We start from the raw sequence: 23,152 nt of genomic DNA, 5'->3' as shown, positions 1-23,152 counted from the left end.
TGTTGTGTTTCTTTAAAGGGGTTTTCCCATCAGGGACATTTATGGCCTATCCACAGGAAATGACATACATGTCGGATAGATGCAGTTCCACCTCCTGGACCCACACCTATCTCTAGAATGGGGCCCCCTAAACTCTGTTCTACCTCTCTGTGCTCCGGCTGACTGGGAGTTACGGAAACAGCATAGCTCGGTGTGCTATGCTGTTTTCTTCTTCATGGTCGGAAATCACACGCTTCAGTCGCATTACAGAGCGGTTCTTATGAACTTGGCAGGGCGGATGGGATTCCGTTTCTCCAGCTTCTAGTAGCGCTTAAAATCACTGAGGCGCCGATACTAACAGATTCCCCAGTTTTCATCAGGGACCGCCGCAAGGCCGTTTGGACTTCGCTGCAGGGAATCTGCAGATCGCGTCCCTTAAAAGAAGCGACCTTAAACCATGCAGATGTTACCACAAATGCAGTACAGGATCAGGATAGCGTGGTCAGGAATAGCCGAGGTCAGGGTCACAGGCACAGATGCAGAAGTCAAAGATACAAGCAGAGGTCGTTACACAGGGAGTCAGATAAGGTATGGTACAATGCTGGAGCTAGGTAGAAATGACCAGATACCCTGGCACCTGTTGATACTCAGAGAGAGGATTATATGGGTTGTCCTATAGTTAGGCATCATGTGACATCAGGGGGGAGTTTACCAGAATTGTAGGTAATGCCATGTACTAGCCACTAGAGGGAGTTCCAGATTGTATTTTATCATTCCAGCCACTAGCAGGAGCTCAGGCATGCTGTTTCGGATTCCTGCCCAGTCGCTGAAACAGTCTGCCCAGGTAAGTATGGACTGAGTGTTGTTTTGTGATATTTTAATTCCAGGTTATAATACAACAAAACATGAAAAACACCAAGGGGTTGAATACATTCGCAAGGCACTGTGTATATACATATAGTAATATGTAGAACCACCATTAGCAACAGTAACTTGAAGTAACCATTTTCTGTTGGAGTTTGTCTCTCACATTGTTTTAGAGAAATTTTGTCCCACTCTTCTGTACAACGTTGCTTCAGTTCGTGGATGTTTGAGGGCATTTGTGTATACACAGCTCTCAAGATTCCACCACAGTTTCTGAACGGGGTTGATGTCCGGATTTTGACATGGCCATTCCAACACCTTGATTTTTTTTTTTCTTTTTCAGCCATAGCCATTCAGATGTTGATCTGCTGGTGTGCTTGTGATCATTGTCCTGTTACATGACACTATGTTGGCCAAACTTAAGCTGCTGAACAGATGGCTTCACATCTGTGGATGTCATCGTTGTCTCAATGACTGCAAGCTTCCCAGGTCCTGTGGCTGCAAAGCAAGCCCAAATCATCACCCCTCCACCATCACTGTGACATTTTTTCCCCTTTTACGCCGCACCCCGCACTTTTAAAAAAAGGAGAGTTTAGCAGAAGGGGTAGGACTAAGCGCGGCACATCAAATTTATAGTAATTTCTGCCAAAAATTGGCGTAAATTATGGCGCAAATCTATGGCAGCTCATAGCTGTTGTAAGTATAACTTTCTGGTGCACGGATGGCCAAAGATGCACCTAATTTATTAAGAGGGATGCGCCTCTAAAAAAAATAATTAAGTGCGTTATACTTTAAGTTCTTGAGATAGAGACTGGCGTATGAAAATACAGATTTAACCCCTTAACGACTGGCGTATAGTGTTTCTATGTCGGGCGTTAAGGGAAGTTCTATTCACGTCGGCGCTTCAGAAGTTTTCCCAAATCTGATGGGGTGCTCCTGAAGATCAGGCTTCAGGGCATCGATTGGAGACCACTAGCATTGGTCTCCGATCATGTTTAACCCCTCAGATGCGGCGCTCAATAGTGACCGCCGCATCTGAGTGGTTTTAGAGGGAGGGGGCTCTCTTTCTCACCCCACTGGCATCCTGCAATGCAATCACGGGGTGCGGATGGTTTCTATGGCAGCCTGAGGGCGTAACAAAGGCCCCCAGGTCTGCCTTTACTAAATGCCTGTTACGCCTCCATGCATACAACCGTTGTGCCACTCGGGCCGTTTTTGACGGCATCTTAGTGGCACCCGATAGTCTTCACGGACCGTGAAAAATGATCCGAGTCTCCGATCCAAGGAAAGATAGGACATGTTCTATCTTTCCTCGGATCACTGACGGGACTCGGACGTTTTACACTGACAGGCAATAATACAATGCAAGTATTATTAAAAAGTGTATAATAAAAGTGATGAAAAGATCGCACAGTAAAATCCCCTAGTTAGACTAAAAAAAAAGTTGAAAAAAGTTTAATAAAGTTTGTAATAAATAAATAAATGTCCCAAGTAAAAAAATATTAAAAACCCACTTTTTCCCCTTAGAAAATAATTTATTATGAAAAAAAAAAGTAAAAAGTTACACATATTTGGTATTGCCGCATCCCTAACGACCCCAACTACAAAACTATTGCATTATATAACCCGCACCGTGAACCCCATAAAAATTGAATTAAAAACAATGCCAGAATTGCTGTTTTCAAGTTCATCTCGTTTTGAATTTTTTTTAATAAAAAGTGTTTAACCGCTTCCCGACCGCCCACTGTATATTCACGTCGGCACTTGCTGGGCTCTGTGCAGTGCCGACGTGAATTCACGGTGGGTGTTAAAAGCACGATTCGGGTGTCTCAGAGTAGCGCTGACACCCGGATCGCGCTGTTATCACCTGCCTCTGGTCCCGGAGATATGATCGGGACCTGATTAGTTCAGGTCCCGGTCATGTGATCGCAGGGAAAGTGTGTTGTAGCAACGAACTGGAAAGCTTGTTGCTATAACAAACTGGAAAGTTTGTTGCTACAACAAACTTTCCCGGGGACCGATTGCTGGTGCTGCAGTCGGTTATAAGGCAGAACCGGGGGCCATATAACAGCCCCCGGGTCTGCCATGCACAGCAGCCTATGAGAACCAGCCGGATGCTGGTTCTCATAAGCTTCCTGTCAGTGTGACTCTCAGCGTCACACTGACAGTTTATAATACGTTACACTACCTAGGTAGTGTAATGTATTATAGCAGCGATCAGTGCTGCAGGTCTTGAAGTAAAACAAGTAAAAAGTAAAAAATAAAGTAATAAAAAAGTTTTATAAAAGTGTAAAAACAAGTTATAAAAGTTACACAAAAAAAGAATGCTTTTTTTCCTATAATAAGTCTTTTATTATAGGAAAAAAATGAAAATGTTAAAAAAAAGTACACATATTTGGTATCACCGCGTTCGTAACGACCCAAACTATAAAACTATAATATTATTTTTCCCGCACGGTAAACACCGCAAAAAAAATAATTAAAAAACAATGTCAGAATCACTTTTTTTTGGTCATCAACCCTCCCAAAATATAGAATAAAAAGTGATCAAGAAGTCGCATGTACCCCAAAATAGTACCAATAAGAACTACAACCCGTCCCGCAAAAAACAAGCCTTTACACCGCTTTTTTGACGGAAAAATATAAAATTATGGCTCTCAGAATACGGTGACACAGAAAATAAATAATTTTATCAAAGTGATTTTATTGCGCAATCACCACAAAACATAAAAAACCTATATACATATGGTATCGCCGTAATCGTACCGACCCGCAGAATAAAGTAAAATGTCATTTATACCGCACGGTGAAAAGTGTAAAAAAAAAATACAAAAAACATTGTCAGAATTTATGTTTCTTTGTCACTTTGCTTCCAAAAAAATCTAATAAAAAGTGCTAAAAAAAAATCACATGTACCCTAAAATGGTACCAATGAAAAGTACAGATTGTCCCGCAACAAATAAGCCCTCACACGGCTCAGTTGGAGAAAAAATAAAAAAGTTCTGGCTCTCAGAATATGGCGATTCAAAATTTGCAGAGTGTTCCAAAAGCAGATGAGATCGGGCGACCATTTATCAGTGCGACACCGGCCACATATCTGCGGATTATTATTTATGTACCCCATTATTATACCCTCTTATTATGTCCTGATGTTCTCCGCACAGGTTACATATGCCCCCACATCATAACTGAAATACCAGCAAAACCCCAAGCAGAACAGTTACCAAGCAAAATCTGCGCACCAAAAGCCAAATGGCCGCTCCCTCCCTTCTGAGCCCCACAGCGTGCCCAAACACCAGCTTACGTCCACATATATGATATTTTATATCTGGGAGAACCCGCTCAACATTGTATGAGGTATTTGTCTTCAGTGGCACAAGCTGGGCACAACATAGTGTGCATTAAAATGGCATATCAGTGGAAAATTTTAATTTTCAATTTGCACCATCCGCTGCGCATTAACGCCTTGGAGCACCACGACTTAATAGCGAGGGGTTATATATGGAGCGGACTCACGCGCTGCGCCCGCTCCATATTCTGCAGGTGTCAGCTGTGTATTGCAGCTGACACTCGGGACTAACTGACAGGAACAGCGATCGCGCTGTTACAGGAGCCTGTAAAATGACATTATACTGCAATACATTAGTACTGCAGTGTATTGTACCAGTGACCTAATGATAGCTCATTCCAGTCCCCTAAAGGGACTTTTGGGAGGTTTCCACTGTTTTGGTACCTCAGGGGCTTTGCAAATGCGTCATGACACCCGAAAACCATTCCAGCTAAATTTGAGCTCCAAAAGCCAAATATTGTTCCTTCCCTTCTGAGTCCTGCCGTGTGTTCAAACAGCAGTTTATTACCACATATGGTGTATTTCTGTAATCAGGACAAATTGCTTTACAAATTTTGGGGTGATTTTTCTACTTTATTAATTGTAAAAATTAAACATTTCTATGTTTTTTCAGAAAAAAGTAGATTTTCATTTTCATGGCCTAATTCCACTAAATTCAGCAAAAAACCTGTGGCGTCAAAATGCTAACTATACCCCTAGAAAAATTCCTTGAGGGGTGTAGTCTTCAAAATGGGGTCAGTTTTGGGGGGATTCCACTGTTTTGCTCCCTCCAGGGCGTTGCAAACGCGACATGGCACTGAAAACCAATCCAGCAAAATCTGCGCTCCAAAATCCAAATGGCGCTCCTTCCCTTCTGAGCTCTGCCGTGGGTCCAAACAGCAGTTTAGTACCACATATGGAGTATTGGCGTAATCGGGAGAAGTAGCTTTACAAGTTTTGGGGTGCTTTTTAATCTTTATTCCTTGCAAATATTATTTTTTTTTATATTTTTTCAGAAAAAAAGTATATTTTCACTTTCACAGACTTACTCCAATAAATATAGCAAAAGACCTGTGGGGTCAAGATGCTAACTATACCCCTAGATAAATTCCTTGAGGTGTGTAGTTTCCAAAACCGTCTTACTTTTGGGGGATTTCCACTGTTTTGGCACCACAAGACCTCTACAAACCTGACATGGTGCCTAAAATATATACTAAAAAAAGGAGGCCCCAAAATCCACTAGGTGCTCCTTTGCTTCTGAGGCTGGTATTTCAGTAAATTAGCGCACTAGGGCCACATGTGGGATATTTCTAAAAACTGCAGAATCTGGGCAATAAATATTGAGTTGCATTTCTCGGGTAAAACCTTCTGTGTTACAGAAAAAAATGTATTACAAATGAATTTCAGCAAAAAAAAGAAAATTTGTAAATTTCACCTGTACTTTTTCTTTAATTCCTGTGAAGCGCCTAAAGGGTTAAGAAACTTTCTGAATGCTGTTTTGAATACTTTGAGGGGTGCAGTTTTTAATATGGGGTGATTTATGGGGTCTATCTAGTACATAAGGCCCTCAAAGCCACTTCAGAACTGAACTGGCCCCTGTAAAAATAGCCTTTTGAAATTTTCTTGAAAATGTGAGAAATTGCTGCTAAAGTACTAAGCCGTGTAACGTCCTAGAAAAATAAAATAATGTTCAAAAAACAATGCAAATATAAGGTAGACATATGGAATATGTAAAATAGTAACTATTTTGTGTGGTATTACGATCTGTTTTACAAGCAGATACATTTAAAATAAGAAAAATCATAATTTTTGCAAATTTTCTCAAAATGTTGGTGTTTTTCACAAATAAGCAATGAATTTATTGATCACATTTTTCCACTAACATAAAGTACAATATGTCACGAAAAAACAATCGAAGAATCGCTTGGATAGGCAAAAGCATTCCAGAGTTATTAACACATAAATTGACACATGTCAGATTTGAGAAAATGGGGCTGGTCATGAAGGTCAAAATGAGCTCGGTCTTGAAAGGGTTAAAAAGTCGCATATGCTCCAAAATGGTACCAATAAAAAGTACAAGTCGTCCCACAAAAAAAAGCCCTCATACAGAAAAATAAAAAAGTTATGGCTCTTAGAATATCGTGACACAAAAACAAATAATTTAGAAAAAAAAACAGTTTTTACGGTGTAAAAGTAGTAAAACATAAAAGAACTATATACATTTGGTATCGCTGCAGTCGTAACGACTGGCTGAATAAAGTTATGTTATTTATACCACACGGTAGATGGTGTAGATTTAAGACACAAAAAAAGTGGCGAAATTTCAGGTTTATTTCTATTACCCCAACAAAAAAGTTAATAAAAGTTAATCAATAAATTGTAAATACCCCAAAATAGTGCTATTAAAAAATACAACTTGTCCAGCAAAAAACAAGTCCTTCTACAGCTATGTCGATGGAAAACTAAAATAGTTATAGCTATTTGAATGCGACGATGGAAAGACTTAAAAAATTGCTTGGTTATTAATGTTTAAAATACCTTCAGTATTAAGGGGTTAAAGAGGCTCTGTCACCACATTATAAGTGCCCTGTCTCCTATATAAGGAGATGGGCGCTGTAATGTAGGTGACAGCAGTGCTTTTTATTTAAAAAAACGATCTTTTTTCACAAAGTTAGGAGCGATTTAAGTTTATACTAATGAGCTTTCTTAATGCCCAAGTGGGCGTACTTTTACTTTCGACCAAGTGGGCGTTGTACAGAGGAGTGCATGACGCTGACCAATCAGCATCATGCACTCCTCTCCATTCATTTACACTGCACTAGCGATATAGATATATCGCTATGTGCAGCCTCATACAGAAGCCCTAACATTACTAGTGTCCTGATAATGAATACACATGAAATCCAGCCTGGACGTCACGTGTACTCAGAATCCTGACACTTCTGAATCTTTTTTTGTGAGATTCCGGCAAGTGAAACCAAATCTCGTTTAGCTCCGAGATCTCGCGAGATTTCGTATCCGTTGCTGGAATCTCACAAAAAAGAGTCAGAAGTGTCAGGATTCTGAGTACACATGACGTCCAGGCTGGATTTCATGTGTATTCATTATCAGGACACTGTAGTAATGTTAGGGCTTGTGTATGAGGCTGCACATAGCGATATATCTATATCGCTAGTGCAGTGTAAATGAATGGAGAGGAGTGCATGATGCCGATTGGTCAGCGTCATGCACTACTCTGTACAACGCCCACTTGGTCGAAAGTAAAAGTACGCCCACTTGGGCATTAAGAAAGCTTATTAGCATAAACTTAAATCGCTCCTAACTTTGTGAAAAAAGATAGTTTTTTTAAATAAAAAGCACTGCTGTCACCTACATTACAGCGCCCATCTCCTTATGTAGGAGATAGGGCACTTATAATGTGGTGACAGAGTCTCTTTAAGAAATCCCCCCTATCTTTTTTTCTTTTAATGTATAAATACAATACGATAGGATATTTTTAACGTACATCTGAAGTTGCTTCATTTTTCTGCATTGGAGCAGTAAAAAAATGTTGCAAAAGTGTATATATAGCCAATTTAGTTTGGGTAATATGCAATAATGATAGAGACATCAGAAAGGTTCAAATGCTTTTCCACAGCAATGTAGATAAACATTAAAAAGGGGTTGTCCAGGATTAGAAAAACATGGCTGCTTTCTTTAGAAAACAGCGCCACACCTGGGTTGTGTCTGGTATTACGCCTCAGCTCCATTGAGGTGAAGTAGGCTGAGCTGTAAAACCACACACAACCTCTGAACAGGTGTGGAGCGATTTTTGAAAGAAGGCAGCCATGTTTTCCTAATCCTGGACAACTCCTTCATGGAGGACCTTGGAACTTAAGTTCCAATTTGGGGTCGCAGCAGTGGGAAATTAAATATGGTCTGGCTCTGTTTTCTTATGATTGATAATAAAGATTTATTTTTCATTTAGGGCCATCGTTTTCGTGCGGTGCTCCACAATGTGGTATACAATAGGGGCGAGAACGTACAAATACCATAAAACAGTACAACATAACAATAAATGATACAGAGAGCCCTGCCCATAGAAGCTTACAGTCTAGAAGGGTTGGAGATAGAGAAAGGAGGTGGGGTTGTGCATGCTATATATAGGATCAGTATGCACGTTGTGTGGGAAGTAATATTGAAGTCAAGTTTATGGCAGATTATATACTAGTTTGATGAAGTGGGCTTTTAGATTCCATCCTGAGGAGTGTTGGATGGCCTGTGGTATAGAATTCCAGGGGATTGGAGAAGCATGGGAAAAGTCTTGACGGCGAGTGTGTGATTAGAGCAGAGGAAAGAAGACTTTTATGTGCAGAGCAGAGGTTGTGTTTGGCTTGGCATCTGGAGATAAATTCAGAGATTCGGAGGGGCGATATTGGAGAGAGATTTGTGTATATAGAGGTGAAGATTTCAAACTTTTCACAGTATAGTCAAGAATAGGTATGAACCGTTGTTTTCTTCATGGTCCTTGCAGTTTTTTTGTGCAGATAGCATACTGAACTATCATTTTTGTGTGGATTCGTGGGTCCGTTCTTTAAATGATAGAACAGGTCCTATTCTTGTCCGTATTTGCGGTCTATCTCACCTATTCTAGTGTATGGGTTCGCAAAAAAACGGACAGCACACGGAAGTCACTAGGATCCATGTTTTGCAATCCGCAAAACGGAAACTGTTGTGTGCCTGATGCCTTAAAGGGAACCTGTCACCAGCATTTCACATATTGAACTTTACTTATCCCTCACTGGCCGCTGCTATCAAAAGTTCATTGCCGTTATCCTCTCAAACTCCTCCTCCAACTGTAAATAACAGTCTGCAAACATTTTGCGCCTTTTAATGTAATAATCCGCTGCCCCTTTGTGCGCACACACTAGAAGAGGATATCAATGAACAAGCGCAGGATTTTGTGTGCTGGGGGAAGGCGAGGAGCTGTCAATCAAAAGTAAGGAGGCGGGGGAAACTCGGAAAGACTTGCGGAATGAAGATATGACTCTTTTCAAACAAAGATTTGATTCTTTTATGCTCATTTGCATACGGTATGGGAACACTAAAAAACTGAATACTAAAGCTACAGAGCCGACTAAGAAGACAATAATAGGTTATATAGAAATGATTTTTCACCCACTAGCCCCAGGTATTGCTGGTTTAATAGGTGAAATGCTGGTGACAGGTTCCCTTTTAAGGAGTAGGTGCCAAAAAGGAAGACAACTACGTTTTAAGGGTACGTTCTCACATAGTGGCGTCTGCATGTGGCCAAATCCCTGCTCAATTGTGGTGACTAATGGCCGCATGATTTTGCAGGGTTTTACCGGCAAGGTCGTGCAGCCATTCTCCACTGCATGCAGATGTGGTTTTAGCTTCATGTGGAAGCGGCTACTTGGGACTGTACCCAAGAAAGAAGCCGGCTTCTCTAAGGGTGTATTCACATGTGCAAGTTTTGATCATTTTGTGTTTCAGGTTTTTTATTCCGTTTTTAAAGCCAAAACCAGGAGTGGATTCAAATCAGAGGAGAAGTCAAATCTGTTCTTGGCTGGGTTCTCACTCTGCATTGGTGTGTGTGTGTTGCCACGATTCGCACAAAATTGTGGCAAAGCAAGCACAAGAGCCCGCATCAAAACCGCAGCGTGAGAACCTAGCCTTACACTTTCTTTACTTTAATGATTTGGCTTTAAAAAGTGAATTAAAAAAACCTGATCAACACCTGCATTTGTGAATACGCTATGCAGTTTTGGTGCGTTGTATAAACGCATGCATATGCTAGTCTTACCAAAAAAAAGAATGCATTTGTTGTTTTTTTTTTTAATTTAATGCTTTTTATTGTGTTATGTAATTAATAAAACATGGTGATGTTCTGTACCTTAATGAGGGTGCTTTCACATGTACCATTTTGCGGAATTTTTTTTTTATATCGTTTTTGCCTATGTTAACACACCGCGTATTTGTAGCGGAATTTCTATTGCAGAACCCACACCGAAATTTCGCAATAAAGTACAGTAACAAACCCATTCACTCACAGCCTTACAAAAAAACACTGCTTATCGTAGGCATGCTGACTATTTTTAAATGCCCTATCTTTTGCGGAAACAGTGCAGCTTTTCATTGCGGATTTCAATAATGGAATAAAAATTTGTGGCTAACGTCCGCACCAAAATAAACAGCGAAATACATGCATATTTTATTGCTGATTTTGACGCAGAATTTTAGGCTAGTTCCAAAGTGCAATTTTTACGCACTGTGTGAACGTAGCCTTTGATGCCAAAATTACGAATAAATGAACAAAAAGAGAGTAGTAGACTCTTTCCTATATAATTCCCCTCCCTTTACTATCCAGCCCAATTAGTTCATTAAAAATTAGCATCAATTATAGTCACTTGAAAACAAATGCATGCGTTTTAGGCTAGGGTCAGACTGTACGTTTTTTAGTTACGTTTCTAACATGCATTTTTTTGTTTTGATAGATAAACTTTGTGTGTGTTAAAGTACGCTAAACCCCGGCAATCATCAGTTATTGCGGGGGAAGCCGCGTCTGGCTATACATGCCAACTATGTGATGTATGGACAGGCCGGGTTTGCAGGAGTGGGAATTGCTCGTAGAGTGATTGCCTCATAAAAAGGGGTCCAAATAGACCGCCCCTTTAAGGTGGTGACCATATTCTGTGCATTGAGGGTGCCTTTCTGCTTTCCCCATTAATGGTGTATAGAGGATATTGAAGCATTTGTAAAAGGAATGATTCAGTTAATAGAAGTATTAATATAACTCCAGAGGTGGAACTTTCCTTTCATTCTTTGACTAGATTGTATCTTTTTCCAGAGTTTGTGTAGTGTCGATTTAATGTGCTCTTAAATATACGTTGCAGCTCTAAACTCTTTCAGCACTGCATGTGAAAGCCATTTATCTTGCATTAAACTTGCCTATTCTAGCCTGAGAGTTCCGAACAGCCCTCACATGAGAAAAAACGTCTCTTAAGTGGAAAAACTCTGCAAACATATCAGTTCTAGAAGAAAACCCTCCCATTAACAGTGTTTCTATGTTCGCCTAATGTCTGTATCATTTTTGTTTCTTTTCCTAAAGGCCTTTGGATTTATGACTCGTGTGGCCCTGCAAGCAGAGAAAATGAATCACCACCCAGAATGGTTTAATGTGTACAACAAGGTAATTCATTACATTTTTATTCCATCACCTGAGCTTAAACCACTGGTGCATTTTTTTCAGGGTATCACTTTACTAGGTTTTGTTGCTCAGATGGGAATAAGGCTTCCTGCTAAGGCTTTTTCTGCTCATACCTACAAGGACCCGTGCTGGCACCTGCAAGGTTATAACACAGGAATAGTTGTCAAGTGTCAGAATAAATTTGCAACCTTCGCTCTATCAGTATGTTCAATCGCACACCGCATAGTAACAGTGTATCAGTTCATACATTGCCACAGTGTTCACCACCGCTGGCAACTTTATGTATAATATATATATATATATATAAGCATGTGTCATGTACTGTTTTGGCAAATAAAGCCAATCTCCATGGACTTTACTGTAGTCAACCAGAAGCAATACTTCTGACTGTATCCTTTAAATATGACCGTAAATGTGTCATGCCAAAATGGACAGAATCTCAACCACTCACCTTGTTTTCCCTATTTAATTAGTTGTGATGTAATTGCTTTTACAACTTTTCACACAGGACAGATACGCTGCGTAAAAGTACACCGCATATCAGTCCTGGAACCCACAGGGAATTCAGGCCAAAAAAACGCACAAAATTGTGGTGCGGTTTTTTGGGTTGGAATCTCCACTACGGAAAACAGTGGTTCTAAAAATTTTATATCCGATATATCCATTGTCATAGTGACGCTTTCGTATGTTCCCGTGTATGTTGATCTACTGGGGTGAGGCTGCAGCCCATATGACTACTGCAGCCTGTGATTAGAGAGAACCTTTCACCTCCCCATACATGTGCAGCATGTAATGGGGAGGGCTGAACAAACCCTGGGGCACTTTACATTTTTTTTCTACCCTCCTCTGTTATTTAGATATCGGTGCCGTTATATTTGGCGCCCGATATTTAAATAATCCCCTGAACAGTCAATGGGGCGTGGTACTGGCAAGGGGGCATGTTACTGTGGCTGTGACACTGTCCAATCAGATATGGACAGTGTTACAGCAAGAGCGAGGAGAGAGAGTCTGTGTGTCTGTGTGTGTGTGTGCGTGCGTGCGTGCGTGCGTGCGCGCGCGCGAATACACGCTCTTCTCACTTTCACTCTTCAGCTTTCAAGATTAGTCTTCTGCCGAACTGGCAAGGGGGTGTGTCACTGCTACGGACAGTGTAAGAGCTGTGGAGAGGAGAGCGCGCTCTCATCTCTTCAGCTTTTGCGAGAGATCAGTCTCGTATTGTCTGCCGAACTGGCAAGGGGGCGTGTCACTGCTACGGACTGTGTAAGCGCTCCCCAGCTCTTACACTGTCCGTAGCAGTGACACGCCCCTTTGCCAGTTCGGCAGACCTAGTACAAGACTGATCTCTCACAAGAGCTGAAGAGATGAGAGCGCGCATGCGTGCTCTCCTCTCCACAGCTCTTACACTGTCCGCAGCAGTGACACACCCCCTTGCCAGTTCGGATGAAAAGACTGCAATCGCTCACTCTCTCTCCTCGCTCTTGCTGTGGCACCGTCTATATATGATTGGACAGTGTCACAGCCACAGTAACACGCCGCCTTGCCAGTACACGCCTCGTTGACTGTTCAGGGGGGTTATTTAAATAACGGGACCGATATCTAAATAACGGAGGGAGGTAGAATTTTTTTTTAAAGTGCCCCAGGGTTTGTGCAGCCCTCCCCATTACATGCTGAACTCGGCTGCACATGTATGGGGAGGTGAAAGGTTCTCGAACTACAGCAGTCACATGGGATAAAACTTCATCCTAGGAGGCTGGCCTGGATGGCGAACCGAAGAAAGTGTTGCCATGACAAGAGCCGAGCTGTAAATGTTAACTTTTTTTTATTGATTTTGAAGAAAAAAAAGGGTTTTATTTTGTTTGAGTTGCGATTTTTGCGGTGTAATTGCAGCTTTTCCTTTGCGAAAGGTCGCAACATTTGCTATTTATTGCAGGTTTTAGCTCCCCATTGCAACAGAAAAGCAGCAATTCAAAAGCATAAATTGACATGATGCGGATTAAAAAAACTGCACTGCAGTGAACGTTTATGAACCTTTTTATTTTTGGCTGATTTTTTACACCTTGTGTGGATGAGCCATTCATAGTCATTTGTAATTTCCGACCATGTAGGTAGAAAACAATGTAGCACACTGAGCCACGCTGTTTCCTTAACTCCTATAGAAGTGAATGGCCGTTACGGAAGAAGCGTATGACATCCTGTGGATATCCCATAAATGTCCCTTGTGGGAAAACCCCTTTAACGTCTGATTCACACGACAGGGTCCGAGTGTCGGCCGATAAAATCGGCCGTTTTGGGCCGTTTTTCCCGGCCGGTTTGAATCCGTTTTGCATCCGTTCTGATTCTGTTCCGGGCCGTGTTGCTTTTTTTAACGGCCGATTTTTGACCCGTTTTGCATCAGTTTTTTTCCCTGTCCGTTTTAAAATCGGATGAATTTCATTTAAATTTGTTGCCACACACAGCCCTTTAGTAGATAATGCCACTCTGCCCCCTGTAGGTAATGCCACCCAGCCCCCTGTAGGTAATGCCACCCAGCCCCCTGTTGGTAATGCCACCCTGCCCCCTGCAGGTAATGCCACCCAGCCCCCTGCAGGTAATGCCACCCAGCCCCCTGCAGGTAATGCCACCCAGCCCCCTGCAGGTAATGCCACCCAGCCCCCTGCAGGTAATGCCACCCAGCCCCCTGCAGGTAATGCCACCCAGCCCCCTGCAGGTAATGCCACCCAGCCCCCTGCAGGTAATGCCACCCAGCCCCCTGCAGGTAATGCCACCCAGCCCCCTGCAGGTAATGCCACCCAGCCCCCTGCAGGTAATGCCACCCAGCCCCCTGCAGGTAATGCCACCCAGCCCCCTGCAGGTAATGCCACCCAGCCCCCTGCAGGTAATGCCACCCAGCCCCCTATAGGTAATGCCACCCTGCCCCTTGTAGGTAATGCCACCCTGCCCCTTGTAGGTAATGCCACTCAGCTCCCTGTAGGTAATGCCACTCAGCTCCCTGTAGGTAATGCCACCCTGCCCCTTGTAGGTAATGCCACCCAGGTCCCTGTTGGTAATGCCACCCAGGTCCCTGTTGGTAATGCCACCCTGCCCCTTGTAGGTAATGCCACCCTGCCCCTTGTAGGTAATGCCACCCTGCCCCTTGTCGGTAAAGCCACCCTGCCCCTTGTAGGTAATGCCACCCTGCCCCTTGTAGGTAATGCCACCTTACCTCTTGTAGGTAATGCCACCCAGCTTCCTGTTTGTAAGCCACCCAGCCCCCTGCAGGTGATGCCACCCAGCCCCCTGCAGGTGATGCCACCCAGCCCCCTGCAGGTGATGCCACCCAGCCCAGACAGTGTAGTCACTCACTTCTCCTGTAGCGGAATCCCCGGCCATAGAGTCAGGGATTCCGCTGCAGAAGTGAGTGACATCACTGTGTCCATATATGGACAGTGTAGTCACGCACTTCTCCTGTAGCGGAATCCCCGGCCATAGAGTCGGGGATTCCGCTGCAGAAGTGAGTGACTTCACTGTGTCCATATATGGACAGTGTATTCACGCACTTCTCCTGTAGCGGAATCCCCGGCCATAGAGTCGGGGATTCCGCTGCAGAAGTGAGTGACATCGCTGTGTCCATATATGGACAGTGTAGTCACTCACTTCTCCTGTCGGGATTGGGGATTCCGACTCCTACAGGGAACAAAAAAAGACCCCCTCCTCCTCCTCCTCACATGCACTCTGCACTGTGAGGAGGAGGAGGAGAGAGAGCGCGCGAGCGACGGAATACATGGCCGTCACTCGGGACACATTCCGGTGATGGCCGTGTATTACCCGGCCCCATAGACTTCTATGGGGGCCGGGTAAACGGCCGAAAATAGGGCATGTCCCATTTTTTGACGGCCAGGTTTCCCGGGCCGTCAAAACATCGGTCGTGGGAATAGCCCCATTAGGGGTCTATTGTTCCTAATGCAGCCGGGTGACGGCCGATTTATGAACGGCCGTCACCCGGCTGGGAAACCCTGTCGTGTGAATAAGGGCTTAGTCTAGTAGTGTCAGACAGGCCATGACTATAACTGAGTCATTATACTTCTATGCCACTCATAATTCTCAGGGCTGTGCCGGCAGACTTTGTACACATATCCGGCTGCTGAATGTGAGTGTCTCTGGCTCTCTTCTGCAATGTCGATACAAATTTCTGCTGATGCCAATCAGTCATGGCTGCCTCTGCTCCCCCTGTTTCTGCCATGTACTTACCTCTTTCTGATGTTTCCTCTTTCCTTGCCGACGCCGCTCCTCTGGGCTGCCTGGCTCGCGGCCTCCTCACCGCTGCTCTCTCCTAGATATTCTGGCATTGGTTAGTGCGTGCGCGCTTACTCCTCCTTTCTAAAAGGGCCAGCACGCTCCAATTCACTCAGCTTTCCCAGGGTACTTATGGAACCCTCCCCCTTCGCCCTTGGCCTGGGCATTTAGCTTCCAATACTAGCCTGCTAGTTATTCCCTTCTGTATTGCCCTTTGAATTTAGTGTTAGCGACTATACTTGACCTCATACAGTCTTACACCTGCCCTGACTTTCTTACCGTCGTCTGTTACGACCGTGCTCTGTTAGCCCTGACATTCTGCCGCCTGCCCTGATTTTTATTTGCCTTTTGTCTTGGTTACTTTATCTGTTCACATCATCTGGTGGCAACGGAGACTAGTCTGGGTGTAGAGACCTGGGAATCTCTAGCAGCCAAGTCCACATCTCCGTGTGGACATTACAGCGTGTACACCTGGGAATCCCTTTTTCTCCGCTCCCTGGATTAGCCCCACACCAAATCCATTGGCAACACAATCTCACACTTGAGGGCCTATTCACATCACCGTTTGGCTTCCGTTCCAAGGTTCCGTCAGAGGGTTCCGTCGGGTGAACCCCGCAACGGAAAGTGAAACTGACAGCACAGCTTCCGTTTCAGTCACCATTGATCTCAATGGTGACGGAAACATCGCTAATGCTTTCCGTTCTTCACCATTCCGTCTGGTGTCCTGTTTTCCGATGGAATCAATAGCGTAGTCGACTTCGTCACCATTGAGATCAATGGTGACTGAAACGGAAGCTGTGCTGTCAGTTTCACTTTCCGTTGCGGGGTACACCCGACGGAACCCTCCGACGGAACCCCGGAACAGAGTTGAACGGTGATGTGAACAGGCCCTTACCTAGACCTGGGTGGCCTGGCAAAGTAGGAGTATCCAATCCAAATAGGAATTAACCTGACTATTTTACCATGCAAAAATACTGGTAAAAAGTTTACACTCCCAGTGTAAATATTGGATAGGCGGGTGGTTTATTGGCCTGGTGGCAACCCTAATTGGTGTGTGTCTGACAAGTACTTTGAATAAGGGTATGTGCACACGTAAACGGCATTTACGTCTGAAATTACAGAGCTGTTTTCAGGAGAAAACAGCTCCGTAATTTCAGACGTAATTTCTCGTCCTCGCATTTTGCGAGGCGTCATTGACGGACGTAATTTAGAGCTGTTCTTCATTGAATTCAATGAAAAACTGCTCAAATTACGTCCAAAGAAGTGTCCTGCACTTCTTTGACGAGGCAGTAATTTTACGCGTCGTCGCTTGACAGCTGTCAAACGACGACGCGTAAATTACAGTCGTCGGCACAGTACGTTGTCAAACCCATTCGAATGAATGGGCAGATGTTTGCCGCCGTATTGGAGCCGTATTTTCAGGTGTAAATCGAGGCGTAATACGCCTCGTTTACGCCTGAAAATAGGTCATGTGAACCCAGCCTCAAAGTGGCCATAGACATGGCAATAATTTGGCCAATGTGACTATTCATGAGCAGTTGGAGTAAATGGTGCCTCTGTAGTTACTGTGAATATACTCTGAACATTAAAAATCTATTCCACCCATCAGAATATGTTTATAGCTAACTTAAATGTTTTTCTGAATTGTTGGTTGCTATGTCAAAAGTCATAGGCCTCATTTTTTAAAACTCTCTAAAAGAAAACTGGACTTAAATGAAGAGTTTACCCTGGTTGGTTTTATGGGCAACAAGGCCCTAACTGAAGAATTTCCCATTTAGGGCAAAGTCTAAGAGGAACAGTTCATAGTGTGTATTGCCTCTGGCCTTGACATGGTTCCGCACTAAATGTTGGCCCAGTAATGGAGTTGGAAACAGCGGCTACCAACAGAAAGGATCTTTACTCCACTTGGGGCAACGAGTGTAATGGTTACAACATGGCACACATCTTGGCGGTTACAGAATAAGGTACACAGCATAGCAGTTAGGGTATGTTCACACGTAGAGTCAAAAATGTCTGAAAATACGGAGCTGTTTTCAAGGGAAAACAGCCCCTGATTTTCAGAAGTTTTTTTAGCAACTCGCGTGTTTCGCGGCGTTTTTCGAGGCGCTTTTTACGGCCGTTTTTGGGGCTGTTTTCATTGGAGTCTATGAGAAAACCGCTCCAAAAACGTCCCAAGAAGTGTTCTGCACTTCTTTGACGAGGCTGTAATTTTACGAGCCGTCTTTTGACAGCGACACGTAAAATGACAGGTTGTCGGCACAGTACATCGTAAAGCCCATTGAAAGTAATGGGAAGATTTTTGCCGATGTATTGGAGCCGTTTTTTCAGACGTAATTCGAGGCGTAAAACGCCTCCATTACGTCTGAAAATAGGTCGTGTGAACCCAGCCTTAGGGCTGATTCAGACGTGCGTGGCGTTTTTGTGCACGCAAAACACGCGGTGTTTTGCCTTTGCAAAAGCCACTTACCTGCTCCGTGAGGCAGCATCATATGATGCGTGGCTGCGTGGTTTTCACGCAGCCGCCATTATTATGACACGCCATTCGGATGTTTGTAAACAGAAAAGCACGTGGTGCTTTTCTGTTTACATTCATCCTTTTGGCAGCTGTTGCGCGGAACAGGCAGTTCGCACGGAAGTGCTTCCGTGCGACCTGCGTGGTTTTCACGCACCCATTGACTTCAATGGGTGCGTGATGCGAAAATACGCCGAGATATTGACCATGTCGCGCTTTTTGCGCAGCGAACAAACGCTGCTCAAAAAGCACGGACTGTCTGTACTGCCCCATAGACTTGTATGGGTCTGTGCGTGGCGCGTGAAAACCACGCGGCCCGCACGGACGCAATACACGTTCGTGTGAATCCAGCCTTACAGTCACAAATAGAAAAAGAGCTTGACAGTTAAGGTCACAATTGGGCACAGAGCTTGGGGATTTCAGTCTCTTATTGAGTATAGAATTACTGGCAAAACTTCCGGCACACCGTATCCATGCTGTTTAAAGCTTCGTTCACATCTGCGCTAGGGCTCCGTTCCTACGTTCCGTCTGAGCTTTCTGTTGCAACGGAGCCCTGACAGACACAAACGGAAACATAGGTTTCCGTTTCCATCACCATTGATTTCAATGGTGACGGATCCGGTTCCAATGGTTTCCGTTTGTCTCCGTTGTGCAAGGGTTCTGTTGTTTTGACGGAATCAATAGCGTAGTCGACTACAGTATGATTCCGTCAAAACGATGGAACCCTTGCACAACGGAGACAAACGGAAACCATTGGCATCGGATCCGTCACCATTGAAATCAATGGTGATGGAAACCTATAGTTTCCGTTTGTGTCTGTCAGAACTCCGTTCCGACGGAAAACCCCGTCAGAACGGAGCCCTAGCGCAGATGTGAACGAAGCCTTACTCTGACTGAACCTCTGATCAGGGTCCAAGTCACTCACAGCAGCTGGTTCAGATCAAGGTAAGTGGATTGTAACATCCAGCAGGATTCCCATTGTCTGCCTTATCAGCGATGAACATTGGTACAACCCAACTCCTCTCCACAGAACTTGCTCCAGTCTCCGCTGTACTGCCAGTGCTGTGTGATATCTCCTCCTCGCACCTGACAGCTTGCTCCACCATATATCACTCTGGCTCTCTATGTCGTGCACCTTCACACAGTACGCTATGCACTCTACTCAAGGCACACCAAACGGAGACCATACGGCGCCACACTCAGGCTTCAAATACAGTGCCAACATAACAAACACCTGAACAGCAACACAGTATAAAGTGTGTAACAATGAGTAGACCGTTTTGCAAAGACCTCCTAATCAATGCAAATGTTTGATAAATAATATGTCCAATATTCTGTAGATTCAAGTATAGACTTTATTTGAATCTAGTGTCTCAATCTTTTTTTCCTACGTTATACTGTATATTCTCCCCTAGACACAGTGCTTCTAGGGGAGAATTCATTCATATGTATAGAATCCAAAGAAGCAAAGTTTATTTTATTTTTTTTGGTTGAATATAGAATACGATAGAAAAAAAATCTCTGTATGTACAGCAAGGGTCCATAAACTTGTATGGGGACCGTAATACAGTTCTGTGCAACTCAGAGGTTGTATGGAGCTATAATACGGTTCGTGTGCATGAGTCCTAAAGAATAGTATTCTAAAAATAACTACATTTTTGGATTTGTTTTCTATATTTTCTTTCCGTTTTATACCTGTACATAAGCGTGGACATTCTATATATGCAGCTGTACAGGGGCCCTCTAGACAGACGAAAAATAACAGTGCTTCCTACTGTCTCCTAGACTACATCTGGAGACTAGAACACTTTAAGCCGCATCAACTTTGTAAGCAAATTTGCATAATCACACCACTTTGTGGTCGGGTTCGCACGAAAGTTCTGCGAAAATCAGGACTGTTTTCAACTATGTTATTATAATGTTCCTGCACATGGGCCTTCTAAAATTTGTTTCCATCTCTGCTCGTACATCACCCCTGTTATCTATGGACCGCAGAAATTATGATTTTGCATCGTTTAAATGCATCCTTTGATCTTGTATTGATCCTGGTTTACATTTTGTCATCTAGCCCAGAGCAGCATTCACAATTCTGCAGGTTGCTACTGAAATTGGTCAAAAGACACACCCCTAACAGCTTTCCTGAGCTTTGTAATGTACTTCTTTCTGCTGTACTGCGTTCTTGGATAATTAAAATATTGATCGATATAAGGATTAAACTGCCAGACAGATGCACAAGCAATCAGTTGTCATACTGAACTTTTTGCCATAAGCGTTCTAAACATTCGCAAACATGAACTTCTATAATGACCTCCACTTGGCCACTGATCGGTCAATTTCACCATAACCTTCAGCTTACAACCAATTTGCACCTAAAAATATATAACATGACAAATTATTAAATGTTTTCTGTTGGTCATTGGTCAGTTTCACAAAATAATGTTTCTAATTATTCTCTGACATATGGAAACAACTATCAATATTTGCCATTTTGGACACCTTAAGGCCATGTTCACACGATCAGAATTCAGAAGCATATTCCGCACCTAAATCCTGCCAGAATCCACTCACATTCCACCAGCATTGCATGTGAATGAGATATTTTATACCACAAATTAGGCTATGTATAACATAGCCACATTAAGTTAGTGAATGCAATATAGCCCCCTGGATGCATTCAACTCTTGATCCGTTGCTCCAGCATTTGGGAAGCTGCACGGTGTATGAAACATCAAAGCTATCTCCACTGAGATGATACTATAAATTAGGTGAGTGTGATATTTTCCATACAGAATATTAGATCTCTCAATTAAAGGTCTGTGTTGGTGACTGACTCCATTTAAGATTTCAACTAAAGATCAGTACATTGTGTGAAATTAAAAAAAAATTACTGTGCGCATAAACTTCCTGGAAGGCGATCTATTCTCTTAATGTGAAAAAAAAAATAAAAAAAAATTAATTCGGAGTTTTTTTTATAAAATTTAACTTTTACTGTTTTCCTTTAGAAAGTGTTTTTAGAAAAACTCTAACAAACGTACACAAAATTGCATTTTAATGATAGGTTTTTGCATAATAGGTTCATGCATGAACCTATTATGCAAGGAACCAAGAAGTAATACATTATGTATATTAATACATATTTTTCAACCCAAGCTCCACTCATTTGAATAGACTGTTGTCCCACATATCTCCTTGCACAAAGGAAAATAGTAATAGAGCCTTGGGGTCAGTGCCCCCCTACCCGTTCTGGTGTCAGGTACAGTCAGCTCCTTTGAAAAAAGGGGATCGGGGAACCTCTTTATTTATTTTTTTATTTATTTTTTTATATTGTTTTGATCCTCCTGACGCGTTTCTTCATGGCCAAAAGATTCATTAGGGGAGATTGGCCAAACCTCTTTTACCCATAGTCCATAGGTGCCGATAGAGATTGAAAATGTAGAGACGGCTTCAACAAAGAATCCTGCAGTGGCAAAAGGATTTACTGGCCCATATGTTGTCCACGTTCAAAGCGGGGTACCTGTTTCTGGCGTCTGACGTGCAACTTTTGTATGTTTTGTTAGTATGTTTCTAAAAACACTTTTTAAAGGTAAACCGTAAAAGTTACATTTTATAAAAATCGCTTTTTTCACAATACGATGGAGGGCTGTTCAAGAATAAGTACAGGAGGAGGACTGCAAATTTCACCTTTTATTGTCTATTCTCTTAATGGCCAGCATAACAAGCACATAGTAAATTATGATATGGAAAATATCACATTCCAATCAAAGCCGTGTGCACAGACCATGCATGGTCGCAGGTCTGTATCCTTCATCTGAGAGGCAGCGAGCATTGCTTTTAAGGGAGAAGACCTCTGTAATATGGTAGTCAATAGAGCTGGATTCCGTATGACTAAAAAAAACCCTACACTATGTGTCGCTGTATGAAAGGCACACAGAGGTACAGTATGGGCCCAGCACCATGTTGTACACTACGGATCTGTAACTTTGCAGTGTGCATGTGGTCATATGCACAGACTTTTGCTACTATGTACAGAAAACCATTCCAATCATAGCTACAGTCAGTTGGATTGAATATTCATATTGCCTCACAATAGAAACGATTGTTTTATGTCATATCCTACCTGTTTGGCTTTAGATAGCTTTACTGTCTATTTTCAAAAAGGTGAGAATAAAATGAAAAACCTTTAGGACAATTTTAAGTATTTTCCGAAAAACATTTGGGCGTATATTATTCTATACTTGTAGTCATTTTGAAATTTTGTGCTTTATCCTTACAGGTTCAAATAACTCTGACAACACATGATTGTGGGAAACTGACCAGAAAAGATGTGAAACTTGCTCAGTTCATTGAAAAAGTTGCTTCTTTCTAATAAATAAATTAATCAAGCTCATTATTTTGCGTATTGTGGTACTTTATTAATCCCCAATGGGTAATTTATGGTAACAATGGCATAAGAAAACCGTGGCACTGCCTATTACAAGCATTTGGATGTCTTATTTAATTTTATAATTTTCAAAATATTTTTACCCTATTACACATTTTTTTTAACATTTAATGATGATAAAGAGTGCATTCATCTTCAATCCGTTATTTATGTTGCTACGCTATATAGTGTAACTGTATACAGTTATTTGCCAAAGGGAAACATCTTAAAAACTCTGTGGTAAGGAAGAAAAACTTGAAGGGAAAGTGTAGAAAGAAAGAGACCAGATAAACCATATGGAAAATGAAAAATGATATGGACATTTTATATTCCAGAGCAGTAAAGATCTTCTGAGTAGTGGAGCATAATTAGAGTATGGTAAATTGACTCCTAGTAGACCTTCACGGGAGATTAATCCTGACTACTGAAGATGTATTTTTTTTTTCATTATTGGGTTGTCTAGAAAACTGATGTTATGGAAGCAGAAGTTTTGGGCTTCTGTTTAGCTATAACATGAATTGGTTTGAAAAAGTGAATTGTACATCCTTTAAATTGATCCTGTTAGTTCCT

The 23,152-nt window shown here is 42.6% G+C and overlaps 1 protein-coding gene across 1 annotated transcript in view; it reads left to right on the top strand.

Annotated features, from left to right (window-relative positions):
- PCBD2 (pterin-4 alpha-carbinolamine dehydratase 2) overlaps window positions 1-22,549 on the top strand; it is a 108,455-nt gene extending 85,906 nt beyond the window's left edge. Inside the window, exons 3-4 of the mRNA XM_075859948.1 lie at window positions 11,280-11,360; window positions 22,436-22,549. Of these exons, the coding sequence (XP_075716063.1) occupies window positions 11,280-11,360; window positions 22,436-22,528 (174 nt within the window). The 3' untranslated portion in view covers window positions 22,529-22,549. The remainder of the gene's footprint in view (window positions 1-11,279; window positions 11,361-22,435) is intronic.
- Window positions 22,550-23,152: the final 603 nt, after the last annotated feature.

Source organism: Rhinoderma darwinii, chromosome 3 (assembly GCF_050947455.1).
Source record: "Rhinoderma darwinii isolate aRhiDar2 chromosome 3, aRhiDar2.hap1, whole genome shotgun sequence".
NCBI classification, from domain to species: Eukaryota; Metazoa; Chordata; class Amphibia; order Anura; family Rhinodermatidae; genus Rhinoderma; species Rhinoderma darwinii.
The sequence above is the reverse complement of the archived record's forward strand: the minus strand, read 5'-3'. Positions and strand labels throughout refer to the sequence as shown.